Source organism: Vollenhovia emeryi, unplaced genomic scaffold, assembly GCF_000949405.1.
Source record: "Vollenhovia emeryi isolate VEMERY1.0 unplaced genomic scaffold, V.emery_V1.0 DF939157.1, whole genome shotgun sequence".
Classification (NCBI taxonomy): Eukaryota; Metazoa; Arthropoda; class Insecta; order Hymenoptera; family Formicidae; genus Vollenhovia; species Vollenhovia emeryi.
In genome coordinates this window covers 932,969-960,267 of record NW_011967209.1, presented here as the reverse complement: position 1 = coordinate 960,267, position 27,299 = coordinate 932,969, and the positions used below count along the sequence as shown (strand labels likewise).

General features: G+C 46.9%; 1 protein-coding gene across 5 annotated transcripts in view; it reads right to left on the bottom strand.

Moving 5' to 3' along the window:
- Positions 1-1,381: 1,381 nt before the first annotated feature.
- Positions 1,382-27,299, bottom strand: part of LOC105564947 (homeobox protein cut) — a 136,976-nt gene continuing 111,058 nt past the window's right edge. For 2 of the 5 annotated variants that reach the window (XM_012017732.1, XM_012017737.1), the window contains 6 exons: positions 19,405-19,723; positions 16,214-17,461; positions 6,192-6,540; positions 5,119-5,776; positions 4,755-5,028; positions 1,382-4,440 (listed from right to left, as the gene is read on the bottom strand). In XM_012017732.1, coding sequence (XP_011873122.1) covers positions 2,753-4,440; positions 4,755-5,028; positions 5,119-5,776; positions 6,192-6,540; positions 16,214-17,461; positions 19,405-19,723 — 4,536 coding nt within the window. In that variant the 3' untranslated portion in view covers positions 1,382-2,752. The remainder of the gene's footprint in view (positions 4,441-4,754; positions 5,029-5,118; positions 5,777-6,191; positions 6,541-16,213; positions 17,462-19,404; positions 19,724-27,299) is intronic. The other 3 variants (XM_012017734.1, XM_012017735.1, XM_012017733.1) reach the window with 3 other exon arrangements.

Genomic DNA, 27,299 nt, shown 5'->3' with positions numbered 1-27,299 from the left:
TCTCTCTCTCTCTCTCTCTCTCTCTCTCTCTCTCTCTCTCTCTCTCTCTCTCTCTCTCTTTCTCTCTCTCACGTTAATTAATCGTCAGACTACTCAGTAAGACTCAGGATCACTCGTCGACAGGCGGAATCGGCGTCGTTAAGTTACGAGATGTAATCGCACGAGTAATAGCAATATGTACATAGTCCGGTCCGATCGACTTCCGTTTGCGACGATTCGTGAGGAAAACTTTAAAAAAAGATTCAGGGGTCGGGAAACGGGGGGGGGAACAAAAAAAAACAGAGTCAATCGATCACTGGTCTCTCGTCTCTAGCAATGCCCTTCTAAAGCGATCGTCTCGCATTCGAATTCCTCGCGTCTCTCTCCGCCTCGTACAATATCATTCGCGTTTGTTTCCTTTTTTACTTTTAACTGCGGACTAGAATTTAATTGAAGATTAAAATTTATTCTGGTAAATACTATAGTTTGATTCGTAATAATTCGAGGACTGTCTCTCTATCTCTCTCTCGCTCTCGCTCTCTCTCTCTCTCTCTCTTACGAAGTTCATCACGCACGCACATGTTCACTCATTCGCTCGTCCTTTCGCTCTCAATGTCTCCGCTGAATCGCCTCGAAGTATCCTCCGCGCATTTTTCCCTCCCTCTAGGCATCTCGATTAATTTACGGCAAATTCTCATAATTACGTGTTCTCCCTTTGCGCCGCGCTTATAATAGCCTGAACGCTGCATTTTCACGGATCGCAAACGAGTTGGTCATTGACACACGTGGCTCGACTCTCTTTCTTCTCTCGCCTCCTCGTCGTGTGCTACCGATTACACAACTTCATTCTTACGGTGTGCAACACCGACCGCGACAAGTGAAAATTCAGCGTGCAAGTCGTTCAATGTGTACCGCCGTTAGTCTGCGTGGATATATTCGTATGCTATTAGATAGTTAAGTGTGGTAAGTAAGTAAATATACAGGATCGTATGTGTATATATACGTGCTTGTACCTGTTTGTGTGTGTGTGTGTGTGTGTGTGTGCACGCGTGTGTATGCGCGTGCACGCACGTGTGCGTATGTATGTATGCATGCATGTATGTAGTTCTTTGTTTTCGTATTCCGAAGTTTCTTTCTTCCATTCTTTCCCTTTGTACATATATTTACATATGCTAGAAATCGCACGTTAAACTCGCGCAATCTCTCGCCTCGTTCAGTGAAATCGGCGTGCCTGTTCGTTTCTTGCTCGCACGCTCTTTCCCCTTATGTATCATCGCAATATAAGCTCTATCACATTGGCTTTACAAGCCACATTGTTGTCACGACAACGAGTCTAATAATAATAAAATAATAATGATTATTGATAATAATAATGAGAGAGAATAATGATAATAGATAATGATAACGTAAGCCTAATAATACAATAATATAAATATACAATAATAATAAGAAAAAGAATATTAAATAATAATCATCAAAGATATTCATCACCAATTATTTTAGCGCAGCTAATAGTTCCCAACAAATAGAAAAAAGGAAATTTAAATAATCATCTCGTGGAACGAATAAATTTACTTTTCTTTTTTTGGTATTTTACATTCTGCAACGCCGTTCAACATATCAACGTAAAAATAGTAATCGATGACAGTGCTCTTGACAACTGAGAATATTCAATAATGATAGTTATAATTATTCAATAATAATATTAATAATTTGTAATTATATATAATAGCAGTGATAATAATAACATTGGTAACGGTCTTTAAGTGATCATTCTCCTCGCATTTTTATAAATAGACGGATAAGCAAAGGGTAGGAAAAAGAGAGAGGGAAACGTCGAGTCTTAACCGAAAGAGATAAAAAGGTACGTAAATTGGAGATAGAGAGAGGAGTATACAACATTAACAGCTTAATCACTATGGGGGAGGGGGGGGGGGATATAGGAAGGCGAGTATAAACAATAACATGAATCACAATTATGCAATAATTATTAATCGGCCGTTCCGTCGCGCGTAATTTTCGTTAAAAATTAATAATAATTCGATCTAACAATTAGTTACTGGGAGATTGCACTGTGGCGAACCCGGACCACCTTCGTTTTCCGCGCATTATCTAGTCCGCTCCTAATCTCCCCTTCTCTGGAATGATACCCCGTCGGTCATCCATCGTCGGGAGGGGAGGGGGGGAGGGGGTTGTCATCCGAAAGCGAAAGCAGCCGGGGTTCTCTCGAATTTCGAGCGAATTGCAACGAGAGCCCGTCGGTCCTTCCACAGCCGGCCCCGTTGTACTTCACAGTCCTCTAAAATGATACGATCTCGCCATTGACCCGCGCGTCACCGACACTGATCTCGTAACACTTGCCGCATAGAAAATGTCACAATGTGAGTCCTTTTGATTGAGCTCCGTTCAGTTTTGATCGTTTTGTTCTCCTGGCGCTCGTCCGTAGACCAAGATACCCCTCTTGTTTCCTCTCCGATGACACCTTCCTAGACTCTTCGCATTCGCCTCACTATGATAATGCCCTCGTGGTAGGCAGGACTCGCACGATCGAGTCCTATAGCTGGTTTTCTCATTTAAAACTTAACTAGACCGGTGATCCTCGCGGAACGTCTTTTCTTACAAAGCGTCGTTTTGGCATATCTCAACAATACGACTCGCTGGAGACACGCTTGGACATTCCGCTCGAGTTTCGGAGCTTTGTCCGAAGGAAAAACATGGAGCTCGCGCGTAATCCCATGGAATTTTGTGCCTCGAATTCCTAGTCCTAGTAGTCCTAGTAGTCCCACGTCTCCTCCGGCTCGTGTTTCACCACGTCCTTCGGACTCTCTTCCGTGGACTGTTGCGTCTGTTGCGCCGACGGCGGTCTCAGCGACGTCGTTGGACTGTTCTGACCGGACTTTGGACTGGGAAGCGGACTATCCCGGTCGGCCCCGTTGTTGCCTGACACGGAAGATACATCGCTCTGGACATCCTCCTCGTATCGGTCCTGCACCGGTGTCGGCTCGACTCTTATGGTTTCCTCGGCCTCTCTCTTTACTCCGTAATCGTCCGTCTGCATCACGCAGACGCCATTGATGATGACTTCGTCGCCCGTCCTCGTTGGTTCCTGCCACTCCGGATTCACCCATTGCGGCGCCGCGGGTTTTCTTCTGTTGGACCTGACCGTCGTGGGTGCCGTCGGTGTTTCTGTGGGTTCCCTCTTTATACTGCCGGCCGAACCTTCCGAGTCCTCGCTACCTAGATTACTCATCGCGTCCTCGACGTCCTCGTCTTCGAATTCTTGATTGGGCTCCCTCTTCAGGGCATTCATAGAGAGGTCAAGACCAGAGCATTGCTCTTTCAATGCGTTACCTACGAGGGCCGCCAGGTTAGGATTAAAGTACGGAGAGTAGGGTAAGGGTACATTTCCTAAACCCAATCTCTCCTTTTGAATTTCCAGCAGTCTTTGGTTCAGTAACAATCTGAATTGGACAGGATCGAACGGTTGGCCGGGTTCTCGCGGCGACTGCGGTTCCGGTTGGCCGTGCGGCGTCTGTTGCTTCAGTCTCATTCGATGATTGTGAAACCAGTTCGTTATCGTTCTCGAAGACAGGGCGAGTTCACTGGCGAGGAATTCGATGGTGGCCACATTGGGATACGGATCCAAGGCGAAGGCGAGTCTGAGGGCTTCCTTCTGTTCCTCCGAGAAAAGAACGCGCTGCTTCTTCCCGGTGGTGGGTCCCGGACCAGGCGACGACGCGTGGTAGAACTCGGCCGTGTCGTTACTCGAAGTGTCCGAGCTGTTGTCGTGACCGGGACCGCTGCTACGTCGTCTCTTGTTTGCCTCTCGTCGTTCGTTCTTCAACGCCTGCAGTCGATCGATGTTGTGTGCATCTGACAGCCAAAGTTGCATCCTGATGAAAGGTTCCCGGCCCTTTATACTGAGCATATGCCACGGTTTCGGTTTGCTCAGTAGCTCACTGACGGAGCCCTGCGACAGTCCGAGAACCGCTTCACCGAAGATCTTCTGGCCGATGTTGTTAGCCAACAACGCTTCCTTGATCTTCGTCGTGATTGTCTGTGTGTCGAGATCCTGCGTAAGGGCGGCCATCTCGTATACGCTTGGTGAAATGTGCGGATGAAGACTCCGAAGAGGCGACGGTGCCATTTGATGATGCGGCGAGTGTAGTGACATTTGTTGCTGCTGCTGTTGCTGTTTCTTTTGGAGTTCCTGCATGCTGAGCTGAGTATGAGGATGATGAGGTCCGGGCGGGGTCAACATCATCGGTGGCGGCGGCTGCGGATGCTGCGGATGCTGAGGACTTTGCTGCGGCGGGCCGAGCTGCATCTGATTCTCCTGCTGATGCTGTTGCGCCGCTGCTTGCGCGGCTGCTTGCGCGGCGGCCTGCGCCTTCGCTGCGTTCTGAAGCTGTTCTTGAACGAGTTTCGTTGGCGGCATAGGTTTCATAGGTGTTCCGCAGGCTGTAGCAAAGAGAGGCCCGATTAAGAAAATTTAGCAGGTGTAAACGAAACGTGATAGTTCGAAAGCTCATCTTCTATGGACGTCAAACAATGCAATTCTTTGTCTATTTATCATATTTCATATCAATGCAATATTTAACTCATTCTATAATAAAGTAAGGAAGTTGCATCTATATGTTGAAAAAGGTGTCGTGCTTGTTAAAATCATTTCATCGTAATGGGATACGCGTTATCATGGCGTCGTGCTCGATAGACATACCAGAGCTCCCGAACTATGTACGTTGATAATAAAATAACAAAACATCTATATTGACCTGAGTTAAACTTACGAGGCAGGCCGCCGTAGCCGCCGGTCCTCATTAGCTTCTCCGGTGCGATCTTGTACTGGCTGGCGACGAGCTTGTGCACCGCGTTGTCATCTTCGAGGAACATCTTCATCCGGATAAAGGGCTCACGACCCTTTTGGGTCAGCATGTGCCATGGTTTTGGACGCGCGAGGAGGTCTGACACTGATCCCTGAGATAAACCCAATACTGATTCGCCGAATAGCCGCTGCGAAATCGAATACTGAGACAGCTGTTCCTTCACCTGTGCATTACAAACAAAATGCGCAAGTTTAGATACGACGCGAAGAATAAATTGTACGAACGACGCTCGGTGACTCGGAATCGCGCTTACCCTCTTCACAATATCTTCGGTGTTGAGATTATTGTACATGTCGAACTGCTGCTGCGTGATCGGAGGAAGCACAGCTTTCAGCGGTCTTTGATTGGCCGAATGGTGAGTTGGGGTGGACGGTTGACTTATCAGACTGTTCGTAATGGAGGCCATTCTCTGGAGTGGGCTGGCCGCCGCCGCGCTCGAGAATTCCTCGTTGGGTGTCATCGCGGGGGGAAGTATGGAATTGCCGAGCGGCGAACTCGCGCTGGAGCCGCCGGGCGTCGATTGAGGACCCGTCGATTCCTGCTTTGGCCTCACCAACGAGAATGCACTTCCGGCGTGTCTCATCGCCTCTTCCATCTTCTCCTTTTCTTCTTCCGATACACCGTTTATCATTTTATTGCGCGGATCCACTTTGCCTAAACTCAAGTCCTGAACACCGCCGCCGCCGTTCGCGGCTAAGTGATGTTGTTGAAGAGCCTGTTGCTGAAGCGCCAGCAGACCTGGTAATCCAGGCAGCCCTGGCAGTCCGGCTATTGAGGGATTCTGGCCTGGTGCGGCGTTCAATTTTTGGAGCTCGCGGTGATAAGCATCCAACGCCATTCGAATGTCTTCCTGGGTGCGCTCGATGCCTTGTAGACCACCCTGGCCACTGAAAAAATGCGGAAAGATCGCACTACGGTCAATCGAGGTCGTGTGCTGTCCTCAATAATGATCAATCGCGATAAACGCAATCGCACACGAACATTGTACGATACCATCGCATCCGTCAGCTTCAAATTACACGTCGCACAGGAAAATCTCTTTTTAAATTACAGTCGAGATACATATGCAAAGACCATATTCGATCGCCTCGAGCATTCGAGTTAGGTAACGTAGAAAGTTGCAGCACTCAAATAAGGTTTTCTTATCACGAAATAACGGTTTGTGCTTTTGACATTTCGTGCCGTAATATCCAAGCGAGTAGAACGTGTGTGTCTACCGTTTAGTCGCATGTCATTGCGCATCGACAGGGATCGCATGTCATTTGGGTGGAGCTGCGAATATAAACGTCGGCAAGGGAGTCTCTACGTCATTAATCGCGGTCTTACCTAGGAAACTCTCGCGGACGAAGGTTCTCCACTCTCGTGCCCATCAGCTTGGCCAGTTCCTCTTGGTAGATCCTCACCACCTTCTCCTGGGGAATGTCGTCGTTTTCGTACTTCTTCAGTCTCCTATTTTGGCTGTCCAGTCTGTCCTTGTTGAACGGACTCGGGCAACCGATTCTACTCGGACTCTTGCTGTCAGCGTCGTTCGACACCTCGTGCTCACCTCTCATTTGCATATGACTCGATTCCGAGAGAATATGCGCCAATCTTTCGTCACTCATTTCTTGCGGACCACTATCCTGTGGTCCACGTGCGAATGCTGGCATTCCTTGTTCCTTGCCTGAAACATACTCTACGGGTGAGGCACAACTTGTGGTGTATTCTTACTCATTTTGGTTGGTCTTAGAGATACACATAAGTATAACCAGATACATACAAAAATTAACTTGAATGAAAAAAAATAACAGAAATAATTCGCGGCGCGTGGTTCGACTGACTTCTGACCGATGTAACAGTGCCATTTGCTATTGCATTTTCGCTCATTTTCTTCCGCTGAAATTATCATGTCTCGACAAGTGGTGTTATTTATTTAACGCCATCGTAACTTGATTAACGTATATCGTTGTGAAATTTCAAAGTTGCTTTTAGATTTCTTTAACGAAGAACGTTGATTCGAAAATACAGTAACCCATATAATAATGAGTTCGTATTTGGAGGATGATTTTATGTTCCTAAATAATTAATAACGCGCGCGCAATCGATAACTGCGTGCTGAACCCGAAGGCGAAGTGTACTCAACGACGATAATTAAAATATCCTCTTCTGAACCCTCTCCCTTGCGGTCGCCCCCCTACGCGTCGGTAGGAGTGTAGTCCTCCTACGTGTTTCCCGTCTAATTGACCAATCAGCTGCAAGATTCAGGCGAACGAACCACCGATCATGTCTTTGATTGCGCTCCCGCGAGCATCGCACGCGAGTCGGCGAGAGAAAGTGGCTTGACACGCGGCGTAAGAATACCCAGTGCATATTTTGACGGTACAGAAGAAATAATCTACGGGCGATTTGTCCATCAAGCTGTAATGTCCCCCGCTTAAAACGTGCGCGCCCGTGGAATCCACTGTATTTCCACGATTGCGAATGCGACGAACGATTCCTGCCAGACGCGATTTCGAGAGCTACGTCTCGTATCATTATCTTGTATCATTTGTGTTGTGCAGACACGATTGCTTCTAATGCCATAGGCAGTCGACAACCGTCCGCGGCGAGTGCCGCATTAAGAGGAAGAATAAAGTCTCTTTTCCGTCGCTTCTGCGTGTCGGAGTGTCGCGTAGCGCGCACGTCCTCCACGGGAAATTCAACTTCCCCCGCGATAAGTCGCATTCCACCTTGTTACACGCTCTAACGCTGATAGAAGATAATGATACGCAGGTATCATTATCTTCGGAAGAAATCGGCAGACTTGCCGATTAAGATGACGACAGCGAGATGCTCGTGCAATTGGCAACCAGGTGGGCGGACGGTTCGAGGCATTCGAGTGAAATCGGGGAGGGAAAAAAGAGAGAACGCGACGACGTACATATATGCATATCCGCGCGATCGCGCATTGTCGCAACGTTTGAATTCCTGCCAACAAACTCGCGCTCGCGTGATTACGCTTCTGCCCTCCTCGCGCGTTCCACTGGGGTATACATATAGAACTCCGACCGAAAGTTCTTTCGTAGCAGCGCACTATACAACGGATTCTGGATCTGTTAGGATCAGCTGCTATTAATGAGATATTTATAAAGTGAGAAACTGTAAATATCGCGATGGCCGACATAAAATAATGTCTTGGCAAACGTAATTGGAAATGTGTCAGGAGGATTGCTCGTGAACAAATGTTATAAATTTTTATCATATCATAAATATGTATTGTTATATTACTGGCAATTTTATCGCTGAATTCGGAGAAGCACATGTAACGATTGCGTTACGTATATGGAATGATGTTTGCGGGCACATCGAGATAAAAGAAACGAGGTCACTATTACATACGTCTTTTCTGTGGGTAGGCCATCTGCGAATTATCGAACGGAATATATTCTGTAAATTGCGCAATGGCAATATTTTAAGCCTCCGTTCGAGGAATCGCGCGTTACGCGGGTCTCGTTAATCCCGAGGGTACATCGAGGCAGATTCATATCGCTATCGGTGAAGTTCACGATCGCCGCCGCTTGCCGATTGCTCTGTTACGGGATACAATTGAACGTAATAATTTTGACGCACACAGTTGGAAAATTTGTGTTTTCTTGTTAAAAGAAATGCCCGTTAAAATTTTTGTGCTAAATGGTTAACACATTCATGTGTTAATTTAACAGATTGCTCTTATGTTAATTGACCTTCCATGTAAAATTATTAAAATAACTGAAAAGAAATGTTACAACAACACAATGTGTACTTATTTTGTAATCTTACACAATACATATGTTCTATATTATTAGTAACAAGATTTATCTGTTAAAATTTACAGAATGAAATGTTGATTTTATTCTATATAACATAAGAGAGTGATCTCGGACCATTTGGCTTATTACATCTGGGCCTGGATAGATCAGTTGGAACTCGCCTGGCAAGCTGAAGGTCCTAGGTTCGAATCCTAGCCCGTTACTTTTCTCGCCGAAAAATAAGTGGCGTGTCTTATTGTTAGTGCCTACCTCCCCGAAGATACATTCCTATTTATTATGAAATGTAAAAATTACATTTTTTAAATTCATTTTGTCATTAAAAGTATGTTAAGTTTACACAAAATTTATGTTAAATGATTTTGAGATTTGCATTTATTTTGTGTTAAAATATTAACAGACTATTAGCGTGATCCTTTAACATATCGATATTATGTTAAATTAACACAAAAATTTGTGTGGACCGTTTGGGATACGTGATATCTGTTAAATTTAACACAAATTTTTCAACTGTGCACGGCAATTCTTCGCCCCGCGCCATTAACGCGCGAACCAAATGCGCCGCCGACGTGGTTCAGTACCTATTAGAAACTGACGGTGTGAGAGATGGGTTACTTGCGTCACTAACATCTTCCTTTCTGCGGATACTTCGACACGTATCACGTGGGAAACCTTACGCGCATCGTGTGTGGAATCGTGTACGCGCGCGCGCGCGCGTTGATTATTACGCTCGAGAGCCAACATCCTCCCGCAACTTTCTCACAGGAAATCTAGAATAAGTAGTCGAGCAACAAATATTATCGGACGAGCGCGATCGCGGGCGATACCGCGCGGGCGCGTGCAACATACGTGCAACGACGACGGGCGCAATTCCTCGCTCTTGTCACGCATATCCGCGGATACTCTCATCAGCGTCCGGACACAATGAACGGTATCGTCGCAATTTCACAATGTTTCTCTCAATTAAAAAGTATCTTTTCACAGGTTTGCCTAATCGCGAATCAGCCTGTGCTACTTTTCAGGCGTCGATTCTGCGCGTCCCGCGGCGAGCATGCGCGTGTAGCACGTGTGTTGCGGGCTCTCCGTGGATTTTGACGAAATTAGATCCAGATCTTATCAAATTCTAGAGGAAGTTACGTTGCGACAGGCGCGTTAAAATCAGACGTTACGCCGAAAAAAAAAAGAAGTATAGCGTGAGCGCATTGTACATTCTCAACAGTCGGATGATTTTCATCTCATCGCTACTTCGATCGCTCACACATGCGTTAATTTCTCACGGCTTGAAAAGTCGCGACGGCGGGATAAAGTCGCTTGGAAAATGGCCCGGTCGCTTGCGCAACGCCACGCGGGGCACGTCACGCATTGTTACGAGCTTTGCGCGCTAAATCCATACTTTTCTCAGCGATTGCGCGCCCGCCGCCCGGCACCTTCGCCGTCTCACCTGCGGATGGCGAAACGTCACGGTCGACGTGCGTCGCCGATCGGCGTCGCGGCATCAAAGGCCGCGTTACGGGGAATCGGCGAAAGAGGGAACAATCGCGTCCGTTCGCAAGCGCACAATGGGCGCGACGGTGACGCGCTAAGGGAACGTTCGCGTACGCGTGCTCGTGCGTGTTTCGCCGGAAAGGAGACCGTACCTCATCGCCGACAATTATATTCGCGCCGTAAAATTGTCTCGGCGCATGCACGTGCACGCGACGCCGCGCGACGCGATTCGCGCGCCGCGGGCGCGCGCGAAATAAGGGAGAAACGCCGACAATGGGCCCGATTGCAAAATCTGGAACGATTTCGTGGGAGTTCGCCGGTAACGGTGACTTAAGAAACTCATCCGAGAGATTGTTGCGGGAGCGAACGCGATTGTTACGGGTTACGATGCCTCGGAACGCCGCGCGCGGACTCGCGACTCGCGATCGCACGCAGGATTTCTGGTGAACGCGCGTGCACGCGTCGTAGGGATCGACACGCGACGATCCGCGCGTCGCGGGTTGATTTTTTTCGTTAAAATCGGTACTCGACGGAAATCGAGGGCGTCGCGTGTACACACGCGATATTTAAGTAACATCGTGGCGGTAAATACACCCGATAATTTCATTAGCTCGACGATCATTAAAGAGGAGTATTTCGCGAGTCGTCTCTCCGCGATATGCTAATTCGCCGCGCGGCCAGTCATTTCGGAAACGAACGCGTTCACGGTGATGATACCATTTCAGGAGATCAGCAGGACGGGTATATACATATTTGTTCGCGTCTTCCCGATCATCCTGTGTGCGCTGCATCTAAATGTTCTTAAATACCTGGCGGAATGTCGATCGAGCGGCCATTGAGTAATTTAACTCGGCGACATTGCGAAATTCTTAGGGCGTAAAGTAAGTGACGAAACGCGATGCCGCGTAGATAGCTCCGCGGAATACCGAGTTCGAGGTATCTATCCCGAGGGGGAATCCAGATACTATCGGCGAACTTACGATCGCATTCACGCTCGTGTCCTCGTTTGCATCATCGTTAGGAACGGAGGCGCGTTTGCATCCGAAAATCCCTGACGGGAGCAGGCTGCGCATAACGTATCCTCGCCGCGGCGAGGCGTCAAGATGCGGAAAGGATACGAGCGGTATATGAGATCCGATAAAATCGGCGCGCAAGGTGGAGCTAATGAACGAAACTTGTTCGCGCGCGGGATGCAGTTGGAAGCGTCGCGTACCCCGTAGCCGTTTTGCGCGCACCTGTGCGCGCACCTGTGGTACAACAAGTATTTTCCTCGTTACTTCTGCGGGTGGAGCACAAGTTTGTTTAACTGACGGTGCGACGCGCGATGTCCGGGAGGCATCGCCGCATGGACACGTCGGTCCCTTCTCTGGCGAACAATCCAAGAATAATCGGGCGCGTGTGTTCGCGGCCGCGAAACCGTGCCAAATTCGAATCAGTACCGATCTCAAGGGTCACTTAGTTATTCGAAACGAATTAATTAATTAATGGAACTTGTGATTTGTACTAAAGTCCAGACTCTGAATCCTCCTTTATTGATAAAAGTGCCACCAAAATTGGTTTTAAAGGCTTCTTATTGGAGAAGATCTTTTACAGGCACTTTTATCGACGAGAGAAGATTCCGAACATGGGCCTAAGAATTGTAAAAGAAAATTCCGCGACGCTGTAATTTCGAGTAGAGGAGAGTCCTCTATTATGAGATAAGCGTCTAATGTGAGGTAGTAGGGCTTCAACATCAAAATTTAATCACAAATCCGAGGGGAAAACCCACTGGCCAAAATCTTGTACACCAATGCCCACTGGGCGTTACTTTATCTTATTATCTTCTTTTATCTTGTTTATCTTGTTTTATCTTATTTTCATTTTATCTTCATAATGCCCCAGCAAGGCCTAATACCCAAACTAGAGACCCTGTAATCAGACACTGGCCATAAGAGTTCGTCAAATTCCTGCGAGTGAGAGAGAAACACAGGCTACCTCACTCTTCTACGATCGTAACGATCGTAACGAACTCTTATGGCCAATCCCTGATTATGGGGTCTCTAGCCCAAACTAATGCTTAAAAAATGCCCAGTAATGCCCAGTAATGCCGTAAATCAGTACAGCACAATGCCCTCGGCGCAAGGATTACGCGATCTAACAATGCATCTTCCACACCAACATATTTCACTTCAAGAGCAATAAATTAACGATGAGACCAATAAATAATGCCTATTAATTTAGCAAAGCTCTGTTATTTCATAGTAAGTGCTTATCTCATAATAGAGGACTTTTTTCTAAAAATGTGCAGGTCAGTCTGTACATGTAATTCATAGTCCGTTAGATTCATCTAAATGTATAAATGTGCGAGTATTGAAAAAGTTTCTTCGCAAATGAGATATAAATAATTTTCCTATAAAGGCTATAATATATAAAAATCCGATTCTGGACGAACAGACAAGCCAGTCTTCCGATGACCCCTGTGAGCCGCGTAATTTTCGTTTAACGTGTATGTGAATACATACACAGTTGAACTGATATTGCCACGCGTAAATATTACATGAGTTTTGAAATCGCTGTCGCACTTCGATAATGTTATCTCTCTTTCGGATCGGGTCAACGTACGTAGATGAGATACTTTTATAATCGCGATCGTTGGGTGAACGCTTTTCTGAGTCCGGCACTGTTGCCCGCGATAAATTTCGAGTCGGTCGTTTCCTCTTAAACGCCGCTAATTATAAAATGGAAATAACGAACTATCTATTAGTGCTTCTCCATAAAGTGATAATTATATCAGTTACAAAAACATGAACGTCCCGTCGCGCTCATAGAAACCATATAGTTATGTACGACCGCGAATATGGCTCGTAACGTTTCTTACTGCGATTACAAATCATCGCAACCATGATTTTCGCTCATGACAGTCGTCACGCCGCGAAAAGTCCCCGGCGAGATCGCGCGTGCGCGCTCGCCGCTGCGGGAAACAAAATCTTGCAATAAACTGACTTGGAGCTAGACCAACTATGTTTATTACGGTAATCTCGCTATGCGTTGTTCTTGGTTGCGCGTTTAGATCAATTGTGTTGTAGCTCCGCGAGCAATAATATACTGGCCAGACGTGCCGTGCTGAATAGTGGGCCAAGATCCAGATACGTTTGTCGTGGGATTAGTAGTTTCCACGAACGCGCGATTTTTGCGGCTTACCTTAAGCAACTGACTGAAATGATATCTTGCGTTTATGTAGCCGTGATTTAGGCCATCGGAAACCTCGTGGACTCTGGGCGATATCAACTGGATTAAATCATCTCACAACCCTGAACCACGCGCGAATAAATTTTCACTGTCAGCGCCACGGTGGCCTCGATAAGAGAGAGTAGATTTTCGTTAAAATTACCGCGTTCATAAATAAGTATGAGTGCAAAGATTGACGAATATCGCGTGAAGCAGACTGCAAAGTGTAAAGACTATAGAGTTCTTTGATACACGATAGGCGCACGATTTACGTGATGTCGATGGGCGGATTTTGTGCGCGTGGGTGTAACGTTTGCAACGAAAAATCGTGAATTAATATATAAAATCGTCTCGACACGCGAAATCGTTAACACATTATATAACAGTTTTCAAACGCACGAATGATAAATACGGTGACCGCAAAGTCGATTCACAAATCACAATAAAGCTTTCAGCGACAGGTTGGTATTGCGCCGCCCGTGCGCTCGCCTATATAGCCGGCGATGAGTCGTTAGATCAGGTATTTAGCCCGACGTAAACTTATCTTAACCGACACCTCCACCAAAGCTAGGCGGCGCCTTTCAGGCTTTATAAAGCCACTGATTTTTGCCCATAAATCACGCCTGATTATAGAAGTTTCGGACATTACTCCAAGTATATTTATGCTATTGAACCGCGGCGGATTCTCGTTACGATCACAAAGAGCTCACGACCGTGATTCATACGAACAAACGGCCGCGGTGAATGATTAATTCGACGACCAAAGAAACGTATTGCTCATAGTGCGTTATATTTTTAATGCCGATTTTAAGTATCCAATTGATTAGAACTACTGCTTTAATCTGAAGGGACTTGATTCGTACATCTGTAAATAATTTTATCCGGCGAGCACGTCTTAATAGTTTTAATGCGTTAGCACACTACGCGCACAAACGTGACTCAATTTAGAACCGAAATTAAATCCTGAAGCAGTACGGCGTGAAAAAGAAATTGCATTTAAAATGTACCTACGATTAACAATTATAATACCATCGATATTTCTTGTTACGACCTCGTCCCTTCGACGGTTTACTTGACCAATTTCGACGACCGTATTAGCGGCGGTTCTTGCAATTCTGATTTACTGCCGCGCTCACGCCACGGGATAATACACGCACACGTCCCTGTAATTTTACGGCTGACGCATCGAGAAATGTTACGATCCCCTAAGTTTTTGTCACGGGTTTCCCTCCCGCCACCCTAACCCTTCATTCCAGTTGCCGTTCCGTCCCTCCCTCTCTCGCGTGCACTCCGTCCTATCCGCCGTAATGCCCCGTGATTGTTGTTACCAGAGATCCGACGGAAACCGACAATCCATTGATGCGGGACGCATGTCGTGCTCCGGCTGAATTTTATACACGTTTTATTTCGTCACCGGACGTGAAGGGAAAAATGATGGCATTGAGTCAACATCCTGCGCGATTGATATTAATATTTACAAAAAAGCGGAAGGGACCGCACGGTCGCGTATCGAGAGTTTGTAACGCACGTCGCTATCGCGAGAACGTATTGTGAATGAGATGCGTAAAGAACAAAATTTATTTCGACATTACATTTCTGTACTGGTCAAACTTATCACCCAGAATAGGAACGTCATGAAGACGTCTATAACTAAGGTAAAATATCGTTTATTGGTCATAATCTAGCGGGTCCGGAAAAGTGTAAATTGCCCTGCGCGTTAAGCGTAGTCCGACGCACTTAGGATTTCTATGTTCTCCAGTGGATCCACCGTTCTTCTCCCGTCTCTCCCCTTTCTACACACCCTTTATACATCTCACTCCTACCCGGTGCTCATCCGGGACTTCCTATTCCCAGGAGCTATTAGTCTAAACAATATGGCTGCCAAACGCAGCATACAATCGATAGCGGGCAAGGTATGCCAACGAGCTGCGTAATTTAATTAAGACTATAGTTGTTCAAGTCTAGATACAGCGTTTTTTACATCGGATATTGAGCACAATGTGGCTTTAACAACAACACGACTTGGCGATGTAGCCAAGTACCTTTTACGCTCACAATTACACATAAATAAATAAGCTGCTACAGCTAATCCTGTTCGTGTGTAATTATTGCAGCTTTCTGCAAAGTCGTGGATTATTTCGCTACAATCGATGACTTGCAGGATTTATCGGTCTCTCGTAATTTTTCTAGCTTAACCATAGTGAAAGCCCACGATGTCACCAACGCATACTTAACTCCCTAATGATACTTGGTGTATGCACGATGAGGGATGCGATCTCTCGAGCGTTCCTTTCCCGCGGTGCAGTTAGAGGGAACGGAAGTACCATCGGGCCCCCGCGTTAGGCAGCCGAAATGTTAGCTGACAGCTCGTGGTTAGTGATTCGGCGAGATGGATTATTGGCAGTGCGAGGCGGAAGATTTTCAAGAGTCAAGTCAATCGACATGTCCATCGTCGACGACAGAGGCAGAAATCGTGGCGAACAACTCGTTGCAGGAGTCGTTTGGTTTCAAGGATCGAAGACGGATTGTGATTCAACGTAATTACACACTTAAGATAGCGAGCCACTCGATTGCGCATCTTCGAATGATCGCGCTGAACTTTACCGTAAACGCGACTTATCGCGCTTGCGGGGCGTGGAAGGAAGTGAAATTAATCACGATTGCCACAGGTATCCGCTACAATGTGGCGGCATGTGTAATTACGATGTCTCGTCCGTCTTCATGGACATGGAAACGTCAGACGATCCAGCCTTCGTCGTGTCGGACGTTACGCAGAGGCGCGTCGAGAAGTTGTACGAAACGATTGAAATAAAAATAAAAAAACTATTAGTGAGAAACGGAAGGAGAGAGAGAAAAAGAGTGAGAGAGCTGGAACTGATGATCGGTACTCACCTTTCTTGGGGATCAGGGACTTGAGCAGCAACACGGCGTTCTCGTCGCAAGCCCAACCGTGCATCTTCCGATAACTGTCGCGGCCCTTTTCGGTTAACTTGTCCCAAGGTTTGGGCTTGCTGAGCAACTCGCTGACCGTGCCTTGACTCAGCCCAAGCACGTATTTGGCGAATAGTCTCTGACCGATATTGTGTATCGACAACAGTTCGCGCACCCGCCTGGCTATGTGAAGAGTGTCGAGATTCTGCGAGGCGTACTTATCCATATTGTGACGTAACATCTCCTGCAGTCTCGCCTCCATGGGATCGCCCTTTGGAATGAGGGACTCGCCCAACCGACCGGCCATACCGACGGCACCGAACTCGTCACCGAATCGGAAAGGATACGTTCTATCGTCAAACCGAAACGGACTCTTCAGCGTATCGAGGACGCTCAGCCCGCCAATATTGTTATTCGCCAGGTGATGACTATTGTTATTATTGTGACACGATTCTTGATCGGGCGGACTTTTCGGGGGCGGCGCGCTCGGTACGCCGGGCGTGAGACCGCTGCCATTGATGGAAGCCGAAGGAGTGCTGGTTTCCACCATCGACGTCGGTGGCTGGAAGCTCGGCGGCGATGTCAAGGCGGTTGTGGAGGATGGTGTCGGAGGTGCCGGCGTCTCGTGTCCCGATACCGGCGTGGGTGCTTTCTCAATGACATCTAGACTGCCCAGGGGTGTCGTACCGATCGGCGTGTTCGATTTCACCGGGGTGTTCGAGGTGGACGACGGATCCGCGCCCGGTGATGGAAGATGATTTAAACTACTTGGCGTTGTTGGCGGGTGTAAAACCATGTGCGGTTGGGCTTGTTGCAATTGTTGTTGCTGCTGAGTTAACTGGCTTAATTGAGATGGCTGTGATTGCTGTTGCGGCTGCTGCTGCTGTTGCTGTTGCTGCTGCTGCTGCTGCTGCTGCTGCTGCTGTTGGTTCATGATAGACCTTTCCAACGTCCGCCTCCAATTGGCAACGATTTCTTCACCGAGAAACGAGCCGAAGGTCTCGACGTTCTGGAGGGGTGGCGGAAAGAGGAGGCTCGAAGTCGTCGAAGTGGCCGAAGAAGGCGTCGGGGTGGAACGTGGAGGGAGGGAGGCTGCTGTCGGAGGCGGTGGCGGTGGTTGCTGGGAGGACACATGGGACGTAGGTGGCACACCTCCGACCCCGTGGGGCGAGGCGGTCGAGGCGCGCTGCAGGGGTGACGATAATCCACCTGCAACCACCAAAAACACAAGGGAGCCCGTCAGCACGATCTCACGCGTACATAACGCTCAACCTAACTTCGGCTCGCGATGTTGTTCCCGTTCTGATCGCCAGTCCGTCCGCGCTGTCTCTTTCGGAGTGCGAAATCGACCAGTGACTTCGGCTTTCTTCATTATCTTCCGGGACGACGGACGACCGAGACTCTCTTTTTCGACGCTTCGTCGAATTATAATCCACGCTTGAGTGTACAAACGAGGAACGACGTGGACGCCAACGAGAGGAAGACTGCGGAGACGTTGCCGATCGCCCGGAAAGAAATTGTGGACGTAAGGATACCGTCCATCTCGCGTTGAACGTTAAATCGCGACGACACGCGCGGATTCGAGAAATCACGTCAGATAAGACGCTGCTCTTCGCCCTACGACGTGTTTGTCGCGAATGTCAGAGTACGGAATATCGCAGGATTGGGAACAAAAACTTTCTACGTGGCTGTATCTGGGAAGTATTGTGTGGTCTTTTAAAGTACCATCGAGTACTGGCCTCGAAAAGGATTTTATGTTACCACGTGATCTCTGGGGTACGAGACGTTTGGAATCTTTACGTTAAAGACGGTGCTCTTACTCCGTTACGATTGAAGGAAATAATAGCGGGATCGGAAAGATAGGAATACAAGCGACGACGACGTAGAAGGACGGGTTCGGTCGGTTTGATTTAGAAGGGGCGACACGTTGCAGTATCCCTCTGGCTCTCTGCGTGTATAGACTGTCTCTTTCTCATTCCTTCTCATCGCGCGCTCTCTCTGTCAGCTTGGATCGATTCATAATAAACTCTGTCCCCGAAACAATGGCTCGGCCCGGGCAAATATTGCGAATATCGTCCACAAATTTGCGTGCACGAAGTTTGCGTTTCCCAGTGTACGGATGGAGACAGGAGGGAAGAGCGGTTTAGAGGACCCTTTACGCGGGCAAGAGAGGAACATTTGGAACATTCGATAAAAGACGGGGGGAGGGTAGGCCTATAAGAGAGAAAGATAAAGGGCTAACGTGTGTTCGGTTGCGTTAGTACCTTCCACGAATGTACGTTAATATTAGCGAGAGAATGGCTCGAAAAAGTGCAGCCTAAGCAGCCAAGACTGGAGAAATGAGATATGTATGTGAGAGAGAGAAGTAGATATGACGGGAATGATAAAACAGAGATAGACTGGACAAAGAAAGAGAGAGAGAAAGATAAAGAGAAGTAAAAGGGAAGACAGTATGAGAGGCAGAGAAAGACAGAGAGAGAGATATATATGTATATATATAGAGAGAGAGAGAGAAAGAGAGATTCAGAGAAAAGTGCGAACACAATGGCAAGCAGGGTTATTTTTGTTGTTCTCTTTTCCGATAAGCTCCTTCAGTCATCCCTCGTTTATTCTATGGAAGCGTTCTTGCGTCCGCGTTGCGTGACTCGTGTCCTTTTCATTGTTACTCGATGATAAAGCCCGTCGACGGAGCCTCGAAGAGAGAGAGTCGGGGACCGAAGATCAGAGCGGTAGCGCAAGAATTAGGAGCGAGATCGCCGAGGTGTGACCGACCTATACCGACACCTCGTTGCTCTTTCTTCTTACATCTAGTACTTCTTTTAATTTTAGAACCAAGATCCCTGCGTAATCGTATGTTTCTTTATATAAATATTACATTAATTTTTATCAATTTTACATGTATGCTCACAATTAATTGACGCAATAATCCATATTTGACGACAGTATTTTTGAACGTTCCATGTTTTTGTCGAAACAATTATTATCTCAATACGAATTGTGTCACAACGCTGGAAATCCAACTAATCCAACTGTGCAATTCCGCGTGTTATTCTTTTTCAAGTTTCTGCAATATCTTACATTAAAAATTAAGCGCCTCGCGTAACCTTCATATGTAACGACCTCAAGATGGGATATATCGCTGGTCCACTTACCGAGTGCGTCGGGTGTATTGGAGGGTTTCAGGTTCTCGGCTTGTTGGAGCGCCTTGAAGCGCTCCAAAAAAAGATGTTCCAAGCTTTTTCCTGGCTCGCCAGTTGGTATCTGCGAAAGGTCGACTGATCTCAATACACTGATTTCGCGCTTCAGGTCATCGTAGTCCCTCTGCCGTTCCAATTTGCTCTCCAGTCTGTTAATGTGCTGCCTGCGCACTTCGAGTTCCTCCTCGAGCCGCGCCGTTGCTTGCGCACTTGTCTCCTGAAGGCGTTGCAGGCTCTGCTGTAGCCTGGACACCTCCTCAACCAACTGGTTGATCTAGAAATAACAACATCGGCCTCGTTATGCGTCTGATAAAATATCATATTCGTGTAGATTGCAAATCAATAAGGTAACGCATATAAATCAGTTGGGGAACCTCAAATGTTAATATCCCTTAACGCAGTGTCTTGCGCTCGTTATGTTTATTGAATGATACCGACGATAAAATTCCCCGCATTAAGGAAGATATCGCGCGATATAAATCACAGAAATTGCTACTTCCTGAAATATCGCCGAGTACTTTCGCATCGCTCATCAGGAAATCGACTCGAAGCGATTAAATGAAGATGGAACGTAACTACATTATCATCGACGCAAATATAGAATCACATTTACGAGTTCCTCTCCCTCCTTGGCGATTCGCCTCGAGCATCGTTTATCTGGGGCCGAACCTAGTAAGGAGCTTACCAGAAGCTCTTTATTAATTTTATCGGGAATATATACGGAAATCAATAGCGAACGCTTAAGAGAGGATAACTTTAAATCTTGGCGAGTCTGAATGTAATTACCGTGGATTAAATTACGTATAAAGTTTCAATCGGGTCGATCGAATCGTTGAATTGTCATCCAATTATCGTATCGGTAATAATTTATGACACATGTCACCGACTCGTCGCTTCGACACTTGAAGTTCTTGAAGTTCGATTGGATAATAAATATGATTTTGCAGCTATCTTGTTGCAGCAGAGGATATGTGATTTTGCAAAGACTGGCCTCACTTAGCGATTCCATGTTTTTTTTATATTTTCTAACGCGCGATAAAAATACGGAGGAAATATTTCATAAACGATTTCAGAGATAATTTCTGACATCGTAAGAACTAAAAATGCTACAAAATACTAATTAGCGGAAAGAATTAAGTATAGCCTAGGGGATAAAAGAATCAATGACATTTATACCCCTGGTGTCGCCCGCAGCGACGTGTACGAAGTACATCCGTCCCTCATTAATGCGTCATCGATCCGCACATAATAATTACAGTGCGACCGCGCCGTCTTGTTTTTCCATTTCTATAACGAGGACGAATCCGGAATGTTGAAAGAATCGAGTGGCAGCAACGGCGGCAAAAAATTATCGCGACGAATAGAGCGTACGGCAATCGTTGTGTTGCCACTGTTGCCGCAATCAATCGCGATGAATTGCGAGCACTCGAAACCTATCCACGTGTTCCGCGAGGGTTCACGTGAATGCGTGTGCGCGAGGATACGGAATGGTGGAAAGGGCAGGCTCACTCTCTCTCTCTCTCTCTATCTCTCTCTTTCGCTCTCTGCAGGCACAGGAAGAGGAAAGGAGAAAACCGATCATAGAGAGGGGTAGGACGGGACGATTTTAAAGCCGAGTACGTTGGCGTGCACGATGCAACGAGCTACGTGAACGAGATCGTATCAATTGTTTTTTCTCGCCGAGGCATCATCATCTCTCTTTCTCTTTCTCTCTTTCTCTGCCTCTCCTTCCGTGCTCCGCGGGTTAATCGAGAAGCAACGACTTCAATTTTGCAAAATTCGCACCTCCGCCGCAGACGTTGATACGCGTGTTTCGCGTACCACGCGCGGGAGGCTTTGGCCGTTTCCCCTATGTTCAATTTACTTAAAATCTACAAACGCGAAAATTCCTTTCTCGATTCGCCGTGCGTCGGTGTGCACGCTGACAGTAATAGGATATAACCGTACGTATCGATTGGGTCTTAATAATTTAATGAAATTAACTACATTCCTCTGGCGCCTTGTAACGCCATGACTCATCGCGGTAGCGTAAAATCGAACAGCCTTGACGCACGCGGTAAACTTGCACGTTTTTACTCGTTAGTTTATTTATCGGGGGGCGGCTACCTGTCGATTGTCCTCCGTTTCACCCATAATCGATACGCGCTTACGTCCAGAAGCTTCGTTTCCACTTGTATAGATATGTATGTGTGTACATGTAGCGAGCGGACGTGAATGCGTATTGCGGCGATGTCATACACGCCCACACACACGCACATACACACACACACACACACACACACCCACACACACACACACCGCAGTACACAGGTAAGAACTGACGCGGGTGTAGATAAGTACGCATTGACGTTCGATATACCATCAGGTAGAAAGGGGTGGTTGCTGCTAGCGGGGGTGGCTTATGTAGGGATAAGTTTCCGAAGTTGCCGCGATCGCTCGCAATAATGTCCGCCATTAGCGGCGATGGGGTAGGTTATCGCCATGAGGGAAACCTGAAACGAAGGACAGGTGGAATTAACACCACGTCGATCGACGAACTTACGATAAATACGGCGACGACCCGGCGATGCGTGTGTTTTTTTTTTCCCTTTTCCACGTGACGGACACTCACCCCTTGCGTTCGGCGTTGTGGGAGAGCCGGTCTATCGACTCTGCTCCCCGTCTCTTTCGTGACTACTGTTTAACGATGCGAATAAAACGAGAAATCAACGTACACGCGGTAAAATGGGACCATATGCTTCTTCAATTAGCGAACTATAGCGCGGGTAAAGCCTCGGAATGCAGAACCCACTTTAAACTTTCTTCCGACACACGTTTCACACGAGAGAGAAAGGATTATAACATAATGCCATCTATATGAACACGTACGCGCGCAATTTTTTAAGTGCCTAGTTACCGCGAGATTACAACAACATATGTAATCACAATACACTCCGCAATATTCGTAATACATTAATATCTATATAACAGGTGATTTTTATTTGTGTAAACGGTATTTATCTAGTTTTATATGAATCTTAGATGAGACAAAAATCATTTAATAATTTTTAAAAATTTATTCGAGATACCTACATATATGTATGTGAATTTTATGCTTTCCTAAATAAAATTCAGCAGTGGATTATTTTGTAATATTACATCTCGACATTTTATAAGCTGACATGCAATCTGACACGTTGCTACGATATCACAGTCTCCTTAATTCGTTCGTTCGAATATCTATAGTATTAATAATCATATGCTATTTAGAGATGACCGCGCGTGGATCACTGGATTTCGGTTAAATTTAATATTTCCGGGAAGTTCATAAAAACCGTGGACACTCTATTGTTGCAGTCATATACCGTTCGTATATTGAATTATATTGAATTCCAACCTTGTACTGAATTTCACTTCCAATCTATCTCGCAAATATTTTATTTCTGCCGAGAGAGAAAAGGAAATTTCACATCTTGTCATTAAATCCGATTAAATTAGGTCATTGCATCTTTTTTGTATGACAAATTAATGGAATAGTTAACTTTAATTATAAGGATAATAACAATAATGTTGTACGTTATTCTCTGTGGACAAAAAGTATAAAAAAATGAATTGCACATAGCACATTTTGAAAATAGAAATGTTTGAATGGAATAATTTAACAATCATTAGTTGACTTTGCGGAAAGAGTGGAAGAAGGGCAGAGATCATGAAAGACGTAAGAGTGAAGAATTATCGCTAGGGACGGCAGCAGAGGGTAGCGCGTGTTGGCAGGTTTTCTACGTTGGAACAATGTCATCGGTAGAAGGAGAACCGCTCGTTAGCGAGATTCTCGGCTGCCGCAGAGCCACACAAAGTCAGTGTGCGCGCATAAGAGACGTACGTGTAGGGGGTAGTGACCAACGAGCAACCCCTAGCACGAAGGCGTCCAATCTGGGTGGCAAAGTGGGGGTGAGTTGAAGCAAAAACAATCGGGGCTTGATCGATGGTCGTGAGGTATGGCGACGAGGATGTGAAGGCGAGTCGGAAGACATGATCGGTCGTATGCAAATTAAAGCGAGGACGGTGGGCTCGGAGCCGGCTCGTAGGGAAGAACCGGAGGGTGCGAAGTCGAAGGGTACGCGGAGGGTATGCGCAAGGGCTGCCTGTACGCGGTGGTGTCAAGCAAACTTGAAGTAGCCGCACGCGTCCGTATTGTTTCTTGACCGTCGCGCCACCCTACCGTCTCCCACTCCCCTTTCCACGATCCCACGCGTCCTCTTCCCTTCGCAACCCCCTTAATCCTACGCGATTTTTGCTATTTGCATTATATAGGCGTCGGAGGCCTTTGTTTGTTGAGCTATTGATCACATTTTCTCCTGCGGTATAATCAATCTTCACGCATACGTCCACGGGCTTTCTCATCCTTACGTGTGTACACGCACGTGTGTACGTGCGCGCGTAACGTACACGTGCGAATGTATGCACGGACGCGGTGACTCGAGTAACGCGGCTCTCCGATATCCATGCGCCGCGGCACATTAGAACCCCTTTTCGTATACGTACGTAAATTCGGTACAGGGACAAGATGGCCGTTTGCTTCGTATTAATTTCGTAGTCTGTCCGCCAATGATGCGTCGGTACGAGATCGTCATGGCCGTCGAAACTCACGTTCTCGCTTTCCGTGGTTTCACGGTTTCCCCCTTTCCCTACCACGTCGTCGCATTATCGTTTCCACGTGGACGACGGGAACGCAAATATAAATTGTCGTTTACGTGCGGATACTTTGATATCCCTTTGATCTATATCCATTACCTTGATATATCGCTGATGGAGTTAAACGTCGCAAAAGTTTCGCTTTAACAATTCATTTGTTTATTCAATTTCTTCTTGATTTGCGGTCGATTTTTTGCCAGTTGGACCGAATTTGCCGGCGATTATTTCTAAGATTGGGCCACCAGATTACAACTCGATCTAAAAATATCTTGGTAAACGAACAGAAAATAATACGTCCAACTTGGTGACTGAAAATCGACGTTCTAACAAATGGGAATTCTGTTTTCTTTCATCGCGATTTACGGAGTTTAATACGCTCGACAATTTCTTTCGTAATACGAAAGAAAAATATACTCAGCGTTTTATACCTTAAGAAGGAAACGGTAGAGCAAAAAAGGTAAATCTATAAACATTTGCAGAACTTTTGGTAAGCACATCTCACTAAGGAGTCAACGATTCATGAAATTCGATGAATCTTTCATGTGCGACCGAGCGCGCTTTGTTATATCGCTCGATCCATCGCGAGAATTTGAATCTCGGTAGATCGTGCCGGGCTAGAATCTCTCGTCCTGGGGATCGATATCAGCGCGTCACGATAGGAAGATTCCATTTTTGCATCTCGGGAGGAAAGATCGCCGGTATCAACCCCTTTAGTGGCAAAGCACCCCTTTGGGCCGTGGAGCTTTCTCCCATGGAGGTTCGCTCCTCTTCTCGCCACAGGAGAATGCCAATTAAAAGCCGAGGTCGGAAAGAAAGCCCAATCGATAGGAGGCGGCTTGCCTTCCTCTTTCTCGCTCTATCTCGCCGATTTTCATTCTCCTGCTTATTCTCCTTCCCTTTCACTCCGCCGACGTGGGTAGCTGAAGCAACCGAAGCGAAGGGTTGCCCAAACTGGGAAGTGGGAATTATGGGCAGGATTAATATGCAAGGACTGGATACGTGCGGTGGCAGGAGGTGGAGGAGACGGAGTAGAAGGAGGATGGGTGGCTAGGGGCTGCAGGAGGGTGGCGAAGCAACAAAAGGGGTCGAAGGGGAAGTATAGATGGAGAGAAAGGGGCTTTCCGTTTTCTGTCTCCGTCAGGCCGACGTCGAGATAGCTGGGTCGGTCATTCGTTCTCTCTCCGTCTTCGCCCACGTCTCTCTCATTCTATCAGCTCGCATCTCATCCCCACCACGCCCTCCTTACAGGATACACGGCTAACGGACACCCCTATCGATTTTACAACTCGATATATGTGAATACCCACTTGTCTAATGACTGATCGGGCTTCGAGCTCAACCCTTTCCCTCTCTCGAGCGTCCTCCCTCGAACCCCTTCGCGTTTCTGACCGAGCTTCTCCGCCAGCCATCCTCCGTTGGTACGATACTACCTCACGGGAACTGGAGAATGAGAAAGGGGGAGGAGAGAGAGAGAGAGAGAGAGAGAGAGAGAGAGAGAGAGCGAGAAAGAGAAAGGCAGCAGCGGCAGAAGGAAGAGGGCGCGGGAGAGAGTTGAGGCCGAATGTATCTCGCCTCATTACACTGACTACGTGCCTTTGGCCAACATCTCGCGTTGCATCGACGCGCAAACCCTCGCAAAAATCCGACAGAAAGGGCGCTCGCCGTCCCTATCGCGACGTGTCTGAATTTTTTGCCGTAGGTGGAAAAAAGTAGCGAGATGCGGTCAACTGCGATTCGTCATCGTTTGCGCCAAGACCTTTTAATAAGAACGCTAGTAAATTATCAAGTAGAAAAATATCCGACTGTCTTCAACTTTTATCTCAGTTTACGTAAAACGGCCTGGCAAACGATTAAGTAACAAAGATAATGTTTATTAAATTTTTCGCTGCCTCTCTTAGCGGCCTCTCGCAGTCGATATAGCCCGAAAGTTTCGTAGCGCGAATTTTTAAGCGCGCAATTACTCGTAAATTCGGGCAACAATAACTCTTGAGATCGCCCGCGCGAATCAAGACTTCTCGAAGCAGCGTGCCCGTTAGGCAACCGAAGGCAATGTTTACCTTACAGAGGCTATACACGGTGGCGTGGAGAGCCGCGGAGGGATGAGAAAGCGACTGCTGTGGGGTAGCAAAGGGAGGCGGATAAGAGGGGTGTCGCCGGTCGTAACGTACCTCGGTACGAAGGGTAGAAGGCAAAATGTATGATATTTTATTTTAGCGTTCTTCTGGGCGCCGCTAGATAAGCCTCCGAGGATTTATGCTTATTACGAGCGAGCACCGGCGAGGGCACTCTTTGCCGAAACCGGCCCTATACATACGGTAGTACGCGCGATCCTCCTGGTTGCCACCCTCACCCGCTCCCACACCTTCCCTCGTCTCTCACTCTCGCGCCCCTGATACACGCGGTTATGCGTAATATACATCAGATTATGAAAGCTAGTAATACCAGGTAGAGACTCGACCATGCGATATTGCCTTTATAATGGAACGACATCTCCTCGCGCTCGGTTTAGTCACCCTGAGCTACAGCATTGTTTAAAAAAAACTTGTATTATTAGAAATGTATGTAAACGGAGTCTTGCTTCAAGCGCGACTGCACCGATTCTTCCCCCCCCCCCTTTTTCTCTGTCCGGCTACAGTAATCGAGAAACTCGCGCCAAGGATCGGCGATGCACAAAGTCCGTTTTCGCGTTTATATCCAATACTATTGAAAAGATATTGAAAATTATTACCAGCCATTCATTATTTGTAAAGCTCCACTAATCATATATAAATGTTCGTTGAAGCGGATGAAAATTAATAAAATAAATCGTATAATTTCCACTTATCGAAGGTATCGATATTCATTAATGTACGTGATGTGTGCCAATACATGTAGCATAAAAGGCTAATGAGAATTAAATATATATATACCTAACACGCTCGCATGTTCTCGCACGGCGGAACGATTAAAGCATTACGGGCGTAAATTATTTCCACAGCTGACCTAATAATTCCTCGATGTTTACAAAGGATTTAGCCATCTTCGGCACCTGCGCTGCTACGATCCGCAATCGACCGGACAGCGGCCACGAAGAATTAATATTAACCGCGTTCGTCATTCCTCTCTCTCTCTCTCTCTCTCTCCTTTTCCCTTGTACGCTTCTCCCTTCTCATCTCTCCTTCGCCCTATTCCTCTTT